Source organism: Acomys minous (assembly GCF_964271855.1).
Source record: "Acomys minous genome assembly, chromosome: 10".
NCBI classification, from domain to species: domain Eukaryota; kingdom Metazoa; phylum Chordata; class Mammalia; order Rodentia; family Muridae; genus Acomys; species Acomys minous.
In genome coordinates, this window is record NC_140491.1 from 94,174,790 (window position 1) to 94,188,153 (window position 13,364).

The 13,364-nt window shown below is 41.8% G+C and overlaps 1 protein-coding gene across 2 annotated transcripts in view; it reads left to right on the top strand.

Annotated features, from left to right (window-relative positions):
• Positions 1 to 8,574, top strand: part of UPP2 (uridine phosphorylase 2) — a 37,885-nt gene extending 29,311 nt beyond the window's left edge. For both annotated transcript variants that reach the window (XM_084799671.1, XM_084799670.1), the window contains one exon: positions 7,337 to 8,574. In XM_084799671.1, coding sequence (XP_084655797.1) covers positions 7,337 to 7,488 — 152 coding nt within the window. In that variant the 3' untranslated portion in view covers positions 7,489 to 8,574. The remainder of the gene's footprint in view (positions 1 to 7,336) is intronic.
• The last annotated feature ends 4,790 nt before the right edge of the window (positions 8,575 to 13,364 follow it).

Sequence of the window (13,364 nt, forward strand, 5' to 3'; positions counted from 1 at the left end):
AGGCTAAGGTTGTGGGAACAATTTCTCAGCTGAAGTTTCCTCTTCTCAGCTGACTCTAATATGTTTCAAGTGACAAAGCCAAATCAGCACAGTGCATAAGGTGAGTGTTCTTTCTCTCTCCATTGAGATGTAGCACCAGAAGTACAGGGACTTTGCCGTTGTTCCATGCCCAACACCTAGAATAATGTCTGCCATATGGGAACGCCATAAATATTTGCTGAGAGAATTAATGTAAAGAATGACAGTGAAATTCTACTCGACCTTGGAAAATAGCCATAGAAAACCAGGTCCTTCACTCACTGGTCACAGTAGCGGTTAAGAATTGTTGGAAGAATTGGAGCCAAGATTGCCCCTTGCTGTTAGATTTATGCAAACCTGCAGTCGCCGAGTCTGCTGTTATTTGTAGGTAGACAAACTGCCTGGACTAAGGCCACTGACACCCATCTGTCACTGTTATTCTTTTTTTTTCTTTTTCCTTTTATTATTTATTTATTTATTTATTTTATTGATTTATTCATATTACATCTCAATGGTTATCCCATCCCTTGTATCCTCCCATTCCTCCCTCCCTCCCATTTCCCCCTTATTCCTCCCCCCCATGACTGTGACTGAGGGGGACTTCCTCCCCCTATATATGCTCATAGGGTATCAAGTCTCTTCTTGGTAGCCTGCTGTCCTTCCTCTGAGTGCCACCAGGTCTCCCCATCCAAGGAACATGGTGTCACTGTTGTTCTTTTTCTCATTGTTTCAGACATACACAGTAGGGATCCAGTGCCGCCTTAACAAAGATCTGAGTAAGGAAATAGTAGACTTCAAATCACCCTGCATTAGGAAGCTGTACGTTCAGAGTAATGCAAAATGGGCCAACAGCAAAGCAACAGAGCTGAGCACATGCATCTCTGTCTGTCCCTCTCTTACAATGAAATTTGCTTCAATTGAGCCCCTGGCCTTGTGATCAAAGATGATAACCCTCTCAGGCTATGAACTTGTGATAAATATAGTCAGCCTGTATCTAGTTTTTAAAGATAGACCTTTTTTTGGATGCAAGCTTGCACAGTAATATATAAAACCTAATATTTGTCTAAGATTAGGCTCTGTTCAAGCTATTCTCAATGCCTTTAGTTGTCTGCAACTCACAGTGGTTTTTCTACAGAGTAAAGGAATAATTCCATGTTATTTCTTTTGACAGCTACTTGTAACTTAGGGAGGTATTCATTCTTTAGAGAATAACTTTGAAACTGCTCAATAAAAGGAAACAGAAGCTCAACTTGAATTCAGTTTTTTAATTCTACTGTGGATGTTCCCAGCAATGAAGACTCTTGACATCTGGGACCTGCATAGGGACTACTGACAAAACCCAAAAGATGTTACCACAAAAAAAAACGGATGATTATTTTAGGTTTGTAGCTATAGTATTTAACCCCCAAATAGGGGTAAATCGGGTTTTTTTTTGAAAAATTGTTCCACAAAGATATTTAGCAACCACTTGTAGCTCTCCACACTCTCATTTCCTAAGAGAAATGGTTGCTAAGGGTGCCTTAACATTCCCACCTACCCCCAAGTAAGTAGCTGAGCTGGAATTTGATCTCAGATCTGTGTAACTTAGGCCACTTACTCCAGAAACACTGTTGCTTTTGGCAGGTGCATTTCCATGAAAACATAAGGCTAGGGAGTCTCTGGACCAAAGAACCAAAATGCGCACCATTCAAAAATCAGAGGTGGTTTTGTGCTAGTTAAACTGTTGTGAGGAGAGAATTCTCTTGCTTCAGCCAGCAAACACTAAGGACTGGGTGGTCCCAGCAGTTAGTGCTGGAGTCAAATAAAAAGCTTAGGAGACACACAGTGGCACTGCATAGCCACGCCAGGACGTCTCGGATTTCACATCTGAGAAATCAGGTGTGAATAAGTAGTTAACCTATTACTTTGTACAGGGTGGTGGTGGTGGTGGTGAGGCATTGCCATTATGGCTCAGGCTGATCTTCACTTTTGCCTCAACCCCCCGCTCCCAATTCTGTGGTTACAGATCTGTGCCACCACACCACACCTTGCAGTACTCGTTTCCCTGAGTGGTAACTGTGTAGGGTTCAGTATGTGTATAGCCTTGTTAATGATCAAATTGAGCTACCTTTGATCGCCTCAGATATCTTTCTATCCTTTGAGATGAAACATTTCAAATGCTAACACTTAGCTATTTTTGTCCTGTTACTTTGACAAAGACAAAATTCAGGAGAAAAAAAAAATAACCTTACTTTGCGATATTTTTGTATAATTTGAATTAAAGCCAGTTAGTGTTGGGCTGACTGATTTTAATTCTAATGCTTAACCTTCTTTTGCCACGGCCAACACACCTTCTGCATGGCTGGCACAGCCTGTACTGGCCTCGCTCTGCTATGACCCCAGGACCAGGGACCAGGTTGCATTACTTGTGTTTCCCAAGGCATTTTTGTTTCATGGCCTGGCATCCAGCAGAAGATCAAGGTCCCAGTACTGCTGCTAGGGCCTCCTCAGGAATGACAACATAGTCTTCCTACTGACAAGGTAATATGAGGCCCAAGGTGGAAAATGGGAGCTTGGGAGACCTCAGAAAGATGTCCTTTTCTGAGAGGATGAAGCCAGGACCAGAGAGAATAACTGAAAAGCCTAAGGACACACTGCTAAGCAAGAGCAAGGACAGATTAGATCTGACCTCACTGCCTTCTGGCTGATGCTTCCTTCACACGATGTCACAAACTGGTAGTTACTGTTGAAAGGTGGTGTGTGCACACCTGTACTAGAGAAAACACCATGAACAGCTTTCAATGGGAAAGGAATATTTTAAACAAACAAGAGAAAAACAATAGGAGCTGCTTATGTAAAGGAGTGGTCATATTCCTAGGAACCTGCATACCGAAGACTCTACCCAGGAATCCAGTGCCGAATGTAAACACCTGGATTTAGTTCTGGGCTTCTCAAGTGAAAATGAAAACAAGTTGTGTTCTTCGGCTTTTGTTATATAATGAAAGAAAGCATTTGAGGTGTTTTCTTTCCTTTTTCTTTTTTTGGCAAAACTTTATCCAAATATTGAACAAGTGAATATTGTCAGCTATGCTGTAACAGAAAGCATTTCTAATAATGCTTTTACAAGACATGCAGAACAATCAAAGGATGTAATGTGAAAGCTCCAGTTAATTCAACATGTCTTTATTGGCCCAAAGGATTAGGCTCTAGCTATGTACAATTGTGGTTATATGGTTTGATTCAAGAATGCGGTTGAGAGTCTTTAAAGTAGTTTTCAGATAGTTCAATCAGAAAGACCTGCTTTCTATATGTATTAATTGTCCTTAGCACATCCCCCCACCCCCTAAAACTCTGGTTCCGTGTGTCCTGGATGAAACCTAGGAATCTGAATTATCTGTAGTCTCTGGTTTGGATACAGGTGACCAACAGATCAAGTTTTGAGGAACATAAACCTACAGGAACAGTTATTTGTATGTCTCTGGTCCAGCTGGCTGAAGAGCCCTAGCTAATGTATTCCATTTTGTCAGCAGGCACCATGTTGAGCCTGTCCCTAAACTCAACTCTGTTGCTGGAAAACCACAAACGGTTCCAGGAAGGAACCGCCCTAGGCTAGAACCAATCAAGTCCCTAATTTTCCCAGATGTTATAGATCGATTGCGACCAGGCTGCATGGGTGAGGTTTGAGGGTCCAAGCTGGAGCTTGAATGAAGGCTTCTTGCTTTTGCATATGGCTTTGGACTCCTGGTGGTCTTTAAGGATCTAGAGATCTGGGCATAGCCCTGATCTCTCTCAATGAGAGCTTTCCCACCTGCTTTTTGGGAGTCTGCCAACAGCCTGAGATCAAAGTCTCAGAGGAAACACAGGAAACGCAAAGCTGTGGCTCTAGTGTCTTCCACCAGGCAGCCCAGAACAAAAGAGTGGTGGCTTTATAAACTCAAACACTGAAAAAAAACCAACAACAGAAGATTGAGCAGGAGAAAGTGAGGAGGTGGAAGTAAAGAGAGGAAAAAAAGAAGAGCAGACAGGTAACTCAGGCTGGGAGCTACAACACAAACCTTTACTGCTTTCCCATGTTTCTAACAGCCAGCCCATGTGGCTTCCGCTGTTTACACTGGTGTTGGCTCCCAACCCTGTCATCTTCGATGCACCTCACCCTGCCTGCCAATTAATGCAAAATCTTGCTGGGGGTTTGATCTGAATCATAAAGGAGCTGCTCACACAGCAGACTGAAAGGCCACATGGAACTTAAAGGAATTAATGTATGAGCTTATTGAGGCCCTGGCTCCCCAACATTATCCACAGGATTTTTTTGTGTGCATAGAAGTACATGTAGTTTGCTTGTTTGTTTGCTTTAATGTGAAAAAGACACAGCAGCAGTTTTGATCAGCTTCTCTAAGAGGCCATAAGTGATGCCAAAGGGCTGAGAATTGCTAGGCAGTACTGACTGGGCTCAGAACACAGTAAGCTCTCCTTTAGACCTGGGTGTTCCCATTATATTCCTCCTGGGTCAGGTAGCTGACAATGTTCTCGGTGACAGCTAGGTCACTAAGTGTCCCTCTGGCCCCAGGAGCCATGTCTAATCTATGGATTATGGCAGCAAAGCCACAGGCTTCATTTTGACAGGTTGTTTTAGGTAATTAGTCCCCTTCATTTGTTCATGGAAATAATTAGGTGCCAGGATCATTATATGCTGCTTGTTAGGGGCCTCTCCTGAGTGGAAAAAGCAAAACCAGAATTGCTCTTACTTGCTCTCTCTGGATTTGACCTTGCCCTTAAAATTCAAGGGAAACAGTCCTCTTGGTGCCTGCTCTGTGGAAAGTACAGGGCACAAGTTTCCTTTTTATCCTTCTGCCAAGTGAGGGATTGGAGCTGGACTTTCAATGCCCCCTGCGTGTGTCAGCCACATCACACTTCACAGACCTGCTGCTCATTAATTTAAAAAGCCAGGGAAGTCACTGGCTCTCCCTTTCTCTTGTTTACCTGTTCAAGCAAATTAGTGACTTTTGAGTGAAAAGGATCCTAGGTGATGAAATATTAGATTCTTCTCCAGTTGAATATTTCCGTTGCTGTTTACTTGATGGTAAGCATCAGTTTGGTGGGCAGGCCAAGGCAAGTTCTAACAATTCACCATGTACCAGCTCAGGAGAGATGGGGATGCGGTTGTTTAGGAACTTGGGGATTGACTAGCTACTCACTTAGCAGTTATGTCATAATGGACCATTTGTTTAACCTTTCTAAGCCTCCATTCTGTCTACGGGAACAAAAATAATACCTCGTTCATAAGTTCATGACATGGCTACCTGAATTATGACGTCATAATTGTCTGGCATGTAGCAAGAACTAAACCAAACACAAAGATGCGTGAATATTTGCAAACTGAATATTAAGACATTTATATCCAAAATGCATAAGAAGTTCATACAATTGAATAGCAAGGAAACAAGTAGATTGATGATTATTGAGTGCCTGTTACAATGGCTCTGAAAAGACACATAATTACAAGCGTTGGTGAGGAGGTTTAAAAAAAAAAAAAAGGAACCTAGCATGCTGGTGACAGAGGTATAGATCAATTAACACAACCATCCTGCTCAGACTAAAAATAGAGTGACCATGGTGTGAGACAATCTGAATATGTAACCTAAAGAATTGTACTCAGTCTGTGGAAGACACCATCCCTAGTACTCACTACAATACTGCCCACAGCAACCACCATTAGAAAGTCAATCACAGCCATCATCAGCCATAATGCATGGGTGAAATATGATGCACATTTAAGACGGAGTACTCCTGTCTTAGAGAAAAGGAGGTTTGGGTGTTTGAAACAAGACAAATTAAGACATTGTGCTAAGTGAAATAAGGCAGGCATAGAAAGAGATGCTGCACAATCTCGTGCATGCATGTATGGAATCTAAAACACTCAAACTCACAGGAATACAAATTATAATCATGGTTGTAAGACGCTGAGGGAGTGGAGGATTGGTGAAGTGGGAAATGTGGACATGTTGGTCAAAGGGCACAAGGTTGCAGTTATAAAGCAGAACAAATTTTAATGCACTAATATATATTGTGAGTATTGTTGATAATAATGTATTACCTAAGTATCTAAATGAGTAAATTTTAATTGTTATTATGAAACTATGTAAGTATGTAAGATGATGCGTATATTAGTTAGATTGACTAAGTCTTTCTATAATGCATACACATAATAAAATATTTCACTTTACCCCTATACACACACACACACACACACACACACACACACACACACCCCATTGAACAATGAAAAGTAAAGATTAAAAAGAGAGCATGCACTCTTATGATTATAGTATACTTCTTCCTAAGTCTATATCTCCCAAGGATGTCTGCAGCAGTGAGACAAAAATATATATATTACCCAATTCTATTTCTATGCCTGCACAGGTAGCTAATATCCACAGAGTTGATCCCCTTTGCAGTGATACATTTTTAGATACTAATGGTTAGCACACTATTGTCAATCCTAAGTGCTCAATACTGATTCCCTTATAAGCAAACACATTCCTTGGAATCAAAGGCTTGATGTGAAATGGATAGAGTAGTCATTTTTCTTATTTTTGTCTGAATTTTCCTAAAAGGACAAATCAAAGATACACTCCTTGGGTCAAAAAAAAAATTTTTTTTGTTTCTAAAACATATTGTATTCTTTTCCACATGATTTTGTTGTTGTTGTTGTTTTTAACGCATTATTTCCCTCATTCTTTGGAAGTTAAATGCTAACGTGTTTGATCTGTCATATGCCTAAGTCTTATGTTCAAGCATTTGACTTGAGATCTTAAATTTCACAAGGATCAGTGTTCACCTTTATGGGTCTTTTTCTAGCAGCATCCCACAGCTAGTTCATCGCTGCTTGCCTCATTCATCTACAGCAAGCACTTTCATATATTCCACCCAGAAACAAAACATCATTTCAGACACATCCTCCAAGAGGAAGAGCCTCATCTCAGCACAAACAATACAATTGAAAGCCCAGAGGTTTGTGTGCTTTGGATACGAAGGATTTTTGTTTGTTTGTTTGTTTGTTTTTGTTTTTTCTTGTTCTCTTCTGAGTACAATGATTTCCTTAATATAGTATACTGCAGGAAGCAAAGGAAGGGAAGGGAAGGGGAGGAAGGAAGGAAGGAAGGAGGGAGGAAGGAAGGAAAGAAGGAGGGAGGAAGGAAGGGGAAAACGAGAGAATGCAGATTACATCTATAGGAGAGACGGTTGAAAATGCACACATTGTGATGTTAGCGCTTTAGGCTAATATCCTATAGAATAGATGAACTATTCGCTTCTCTAACCACGTGGTCTTCTTTTTTAGCTGCTGTGGTCTGTGTGACACTTCTTGACAGACTTGAGAGTGACCAAATCAATTTGTCCCATGATGTCCTCGTGGAGTACCAGCAGCGGCCACAGCTGCTAATCTCAAATTTCATCAAAAAACAGCTTGGACTTTGTGACCAGATGTCATAACTCAGAATCCTACCCCTCTCCTCAGAGTTGGTACATGGAGTCACAATGCTGAAGACATGTGTTGTTCATAACGTTTTTATGTCATTCTCATCCTTGGGCTAAAATCATAAAAGATTTTATGAAATCCTTTATCTTAAAGTTGAATTTATTGTAATGGAGTTTAATACCCATGTGAAATTAAGTTCAAATTCCATTTTGGAACGAGTTAACTAAAGCAGTCTGATAATTAATATTTTAAACTCATGAATTGTGACATTTGGAGTTTCATATGTAGCATTAATTAAGCCTACATCAAAATGGATCAGGCATTTGTAGATGGTGACCAGTTTCTTGCTGAAGCAGACCGAGAAGTGGATGGTAGGGTGTTGTCAGCACTTCTAGGTGTTGGACAAGTGACAAAAATTGAGCACACACATTCAAAACATTTATAAAAATGTGTCAGTGTAATATAGGTCTGTATGAATTACCCTCAGAGAAATATGGCCGTCCCCCCCCCTTTTTTTTTTCCTATCCTTGCAGTTTCAGCACACAGCACACAGAATGGAATCAGGGGTTTATGACTATCTAAATTTGTGATCCTCACAGCACACAACAGCTTGAGATCACACTTTTTTTTTTTCAAATGAAAACCCTTGATAATGCAAAGACCCCTTTTTTTCCCTTCAGAAATCAGAAGTAACTAAATTGCCTTCTAGCAATCTATTTTTTTTTCCTACAAGAAAATATGTCACGAGAAAGCTGTATTTACTGTTGTTGCTTCAATAAGAACTGGATAAAGCTGAAGAATGAATTAACAACCAAATTTTCAACTTGAAGTCAAGAGAGTGAGTGAATCCATCTGCATGACTTTGAGGTGGGCTTCCTTCGGAGCCTGCACCTTTGCCTCCCCTGGTTGATACAGAGAGACAGCATGCAGGAGAGGCCTGACAAGTTGATCTCACCTTGAAGGTTCTTCTACACATTTGGAAATTGGGGAGACTGGATGGGATGAATGTGGAGGACACCTTGTAAACTTGTATAGTGTGTAATGTCATGTATATATATTTATATGGTTGTGGAACAAATAAAATGTAAGTCCCACCATGCTGCAGAGTGTTTGGATCCTGGACCATTTGCCCATTGTATGTGGCTCAAGGCAGGATTCCCTGCTGGAGACAGCCGGCTCCAGGCTGAGTCTGAACTAGCCCAAGCCTGTGACAAGGATGGAATTTTCCTTCGACCAGCAGCAATCAAGGATCCCCTAAGAGGTGCTTTGGTTTGTGAACATATTTTGGTAGCAGAAATGCTTGGAGTGAAATTTTCCATGTCTCTCAATAATTGACCATCAAACAAACATCTGAACTACCAACACCAAGGCAGAGGCAAGAGAGCATCTGCGTGCTAGCCAGATTTTTTCTTCACTTCCTGTTTCGTTAAGTGAGAGCTACTTCAAAGTGGTTCAATAAGCTTTCCAGTTGAACTTCTATCTGGCTTCCCTTGAAAATCTTGCTTGCTTTCTACCTTGCCCCAAGAAAGAGTGATTCTCAGAAAGATGAATGAAGTAGTTGCCACCGAATATTCCTGTCACTTCCTGACCAAGAGGGCTAATGTTTTCCTTGCCAGTAGTTCCTATTTTAGCAAATGGTGTCCATCCAGATACCTGCCAAACTACAGCAAAGGAGACAGATGAGTGGACTGTCCTGCATCAGTCCTCAATCTGTCCCTCTTTCCAGCTCCCCCGCTACTCCAAGTCTGGATACCATGTTCTGCCTTGTAGACCTCACCCTCCATAGCACCACCTCTACTCCAGAAGTTCATAGGAGTGCTCTTGGCAGATGGTCCCTACTTCAACTCCTGCTCCTGGCTTAAATCTGAACTAATTATCCTCCCTTCCTCCTGAGCCTCCAGTCAATTCCCGGCAGTGGCAGCCTTGCTTCCCACTGTGCCCTCTATTACTTCTTTGAAGTATCCATCACAGCTTGAGGTTTTGTTGCGATTTGCATCACTGTTTAATGAACACTTAAAGTCTAGACAGTAATATTCTTGAGGGCAAAGACGACACCTGCTTCTCTTACTGCTCTACCGTCCTCTCCAAACACCTAACACAGCGCCTGTCCACACTGGTTGCTCAAATGACTGTCAGTTGAGGAATGTATGTCTGCCAAAGGCCCTTCCCTTACAAATTCTTGATGTAATGAGCGGGGTATGGATGTCAGTTGATTTTCTCTAGGACACTGTCTTGTGGCTTTCAACACTGGAGCATACTAGGGTCACCAGGAAACCCCTTCAAAAACACTGAGCCTCACTGAGAGGGACCAGGCAGCTCTGTGGTAAAGCATAGCCTCAGAAAACAGCCATTAGTTTAGAAGAATGCCCTGTAGGTGGCACCAAAGCTGAACTGCTAAATGCCTTTCAACTATTCTCCACTGGCATAGTGACCAGAAGAGCAACCCATTGATGTCCAGAATAGTATCTTAATAATTTTACATTCCAGCTACTTACTAGTGCGTTGTAAGGCTGGATGGACTAAGCGTATATGTGTGCTTTATTGCCTATACATGTTGAATCATATATAACTAGGAGTCAATGGTTTTAAATAACCAGGATGCCTTGAGATATAGCCCTTTCTGTACAAATATATGTCTGCAGTTGACAATTCTCATGATCTCTACAAGAGTGCAGCCTTAGCAACATGGTGTTCAACTAATTTTGCCAACAGGCATTACATGCGAGGTAGAAATGAAAACCTGAGTGAAAACTAAATGGACTTCATGACTTGCTTCTAAGCCACAGGCTCTGCCTTTTGTCATAGAAAGAAATTAAAACTGTCTGACACATACTGAGCTTCATAAAGCCATCTTGTTCCTCTGCGGGATCCAGCGTGCCCTTGGACATACCCTAAGTAGACATTTTGAAGATCTGGTCTACAGTCTTCATGTCAGATTTAGAGCTCAGCAAACTCATCTTGCTGATGTTTTCCTTTAAAAGTGATGCATACATATGTGTACATATGCATATGTGCACACACACACATACTTCTTCATTTCTTTAGGACTTTCTCCATCTTTTAGGAATCCTAAAATAATAACAAGAGTCTTATCACAAGGCCTTCTAAGATAAATATCTAGAAAAAATTATAATTTGTAATCTGCTTTATTTCTCACTTCCTAGTGATTTTCCCATTTCTGATGCACTCCACCCAGTAGGTGTCATTCAATATAGAATCGACTTAACATTTATGTTTCTACAAACTGAACAGAGCAGTTTTCTCTTGAGAACAAACCCTGCCATTTAACTGCTTTTCCTTCTGAAACATTAAATGTAATACTAATAATATTTTATGAGAATAAAGCAGTTTTAAAATTCATTGGGCAAACAACCTTGAAAGCAGGATCATATATTTTGTGGAGAACTGGTCTAGAATTACCCTGCCAAATGGTAATTTAGGATTATGCCTTTAGTTTTGTTGTTGTTTTTTTTTTTTTTTTAGAATTTAAGTTTTCTAAGAAAAAGTGTTGTCTTCTGTAGAAGGCTAATTGTTAACATTTCGAAGCACTGTGGCTATTACAGAGTAATAAAAATTATCTAAGTCCTCCATTTTGTCCCATCTCCCATTAGACTATAAAGAACAGATCTTTAAAAATATAGGTTATGTTTTTTGTTTCAAAGTCACCTTATTTTTCATCTGAGAGAAAAGCCCTTTTGGCTTTAACATTCCACTCGCACCTCACTCCCCAGCACCATCATTACAAAACCAACAACAACAACAACAAAACAAGACTGGTAGGCAGGTAAATGGTCAGTGTGGGCACCACACACCTCCTCAGACCTGTTTCCTGTACCTCACAGTCTGCTTGTCTGCGCTATCCGCCTTCTTCCCATTGAGCGCCCAGAAGGCTCGAGCCAAACTGAACTATTTCTACAATTGCTCTAAAGCGTCAATGGTGGGGACAGGAAGCGACGAAGCAAAGGGCAGAACAAACAAACACATTTATAAAGAAGCAGCTTCTTGTAAGTCACAAGGTTAGATACCATGATGAAGGAACCAGCCCCCTTAAGGACCCCTGTTAGGGCCAAAGTCTGGGAAAATGTAAAAGTCAGCCTACCTAGTCCTCTCTTAAGGACCCCAATTAAGGCCAAAGCATGTAAATTTCTAGAGGGTCCAGCTTGAACCAAGGGCAGACAGATATAAGATCACTGTGTGGGGGGGAGGGGAGGGACAGGAAAACCCTTGAAGAGTCCAACTTGACTCAAGGTCTTGGTCTGTGCTCAGGGTCCAGCTGGACTCAAGGACAACCAGCTGTGTTTAAAATTACCACTACCCCTCCCCAACTAAAAAGTTCCTAAACGCCCCCTGTGACTGCTTCAACCAATCTTTTCCATAGGTCAACTTGCCCGTCCACCCATTATCCAACCACGAAACGCCAAGACTTGTAACCCCCTGCTTGCAGCTTTTCTGCCCAAATGCCAACCAATCACATACTGTAAAACTCATTTCTTTGTCTAAAACCTATAAAAGGCCCATGCCTCTGCTTCTCGGGGTCTGCAGCTTGAAAGAGCTGGAAAGACCCTGTTGCATCGGCTTAATAAATTCCTATGCGTTGGCATCAACAACAGACTCTGTCTTTCAGTGGGGACTCCAGGAATAGACTAGAGACCTCTCGAGAGGTCTCAGTCTTACAATGAGACAGCAAGAGGATTGTTTCCTTTAACCAATTACATCCTTGTATACCTGAAGCACCAAGACTGACATGTGAGTCACTGTAAATCAAAGGAAAATAAATACATAGACTCTAGAAGAGAGGAAGAAACACACATGCTTTCAAAGGTTAAACAACAACAACAACAGAGTGACTACATAGAGTAGGAAGGTTTGAGAGGGTTTCTTGGACAAAGCAGACATTTGAAGTGAACTTTACTTAAAGGCCTGATTTTGGTGAGAACTCCGTGCAAGGTGCTGACAACAGACTGCGAGCATAACACAGGAAAGACACTATGACTAGACCCCTCCCTGACTGGGTCTGGGCGGGTAGTTTGGGTTACATGCTCTCAAGGAGATTGGACTTACTGTGCAGGCAAATGGTGGAAGGGCTCACTGAGAGAGGTATAGTAGGAACGGTCAGATGTCTGTCAAGGGCAGGTAAAAGAGGGAGAATGGAATGGGACACAGGGGCTTAATACTGGGCCACCTACATCCCATAATGCCCAAAGGGAGAAAGATTAGGTGATACCTCCAAATCCATTATTTGTTATTATAGTATATTAGTTGCTGTTACTACATGAGTCACCCATCACCCCCTACACACTTGACAGAGCAAATGGCTTCACATTTGCTCTCTACAAGTCAGTCTTCATATCAAAGAACAGAGAGTCTGCAACTGAGAGCTTGAAATTCCATGTTCCTTTGTGAAGTCAAGGACAGTGTTGTCCAGCAGAGGGGTTTGTGTCTTATTGGACACCTTCCTCTCCACTATGGCTGCTTCATAGAGCTCTGGAGTGCATACGAATCTCTATGGCCCTATAACCAGGAGGCATGAGGCCTGGATAGAGTGGGTCAAGGTGGGGAATGTCATGGAGACCCACAGGTCAAGATGGCAAGGCCAGCCTGGTGGAAGTGAGGCTTCACACAGAGAGCAAAGGAATGTTAAATCCTGAAGGGAAAAGAAGCAGCAAACCCTGCTCCCTTGGCCCTGGGCTGCTCTCTCTTTCCCTTCAGGCACCGGGAAAGGCTCCACAGAGCCCTGTGGCCTGAGTGCGTGGGATCCAGGAAAACCTCCTTCATAGGGGGGGGGTGTGTCTGTGTTGAACATTTGAGTTTCAAATGATTTTGATAGAATTGAATAGCCAAACAAATGGGTTGCAACTACTGGGTAGAGAAAGGACAAGAAGAAAAGAAG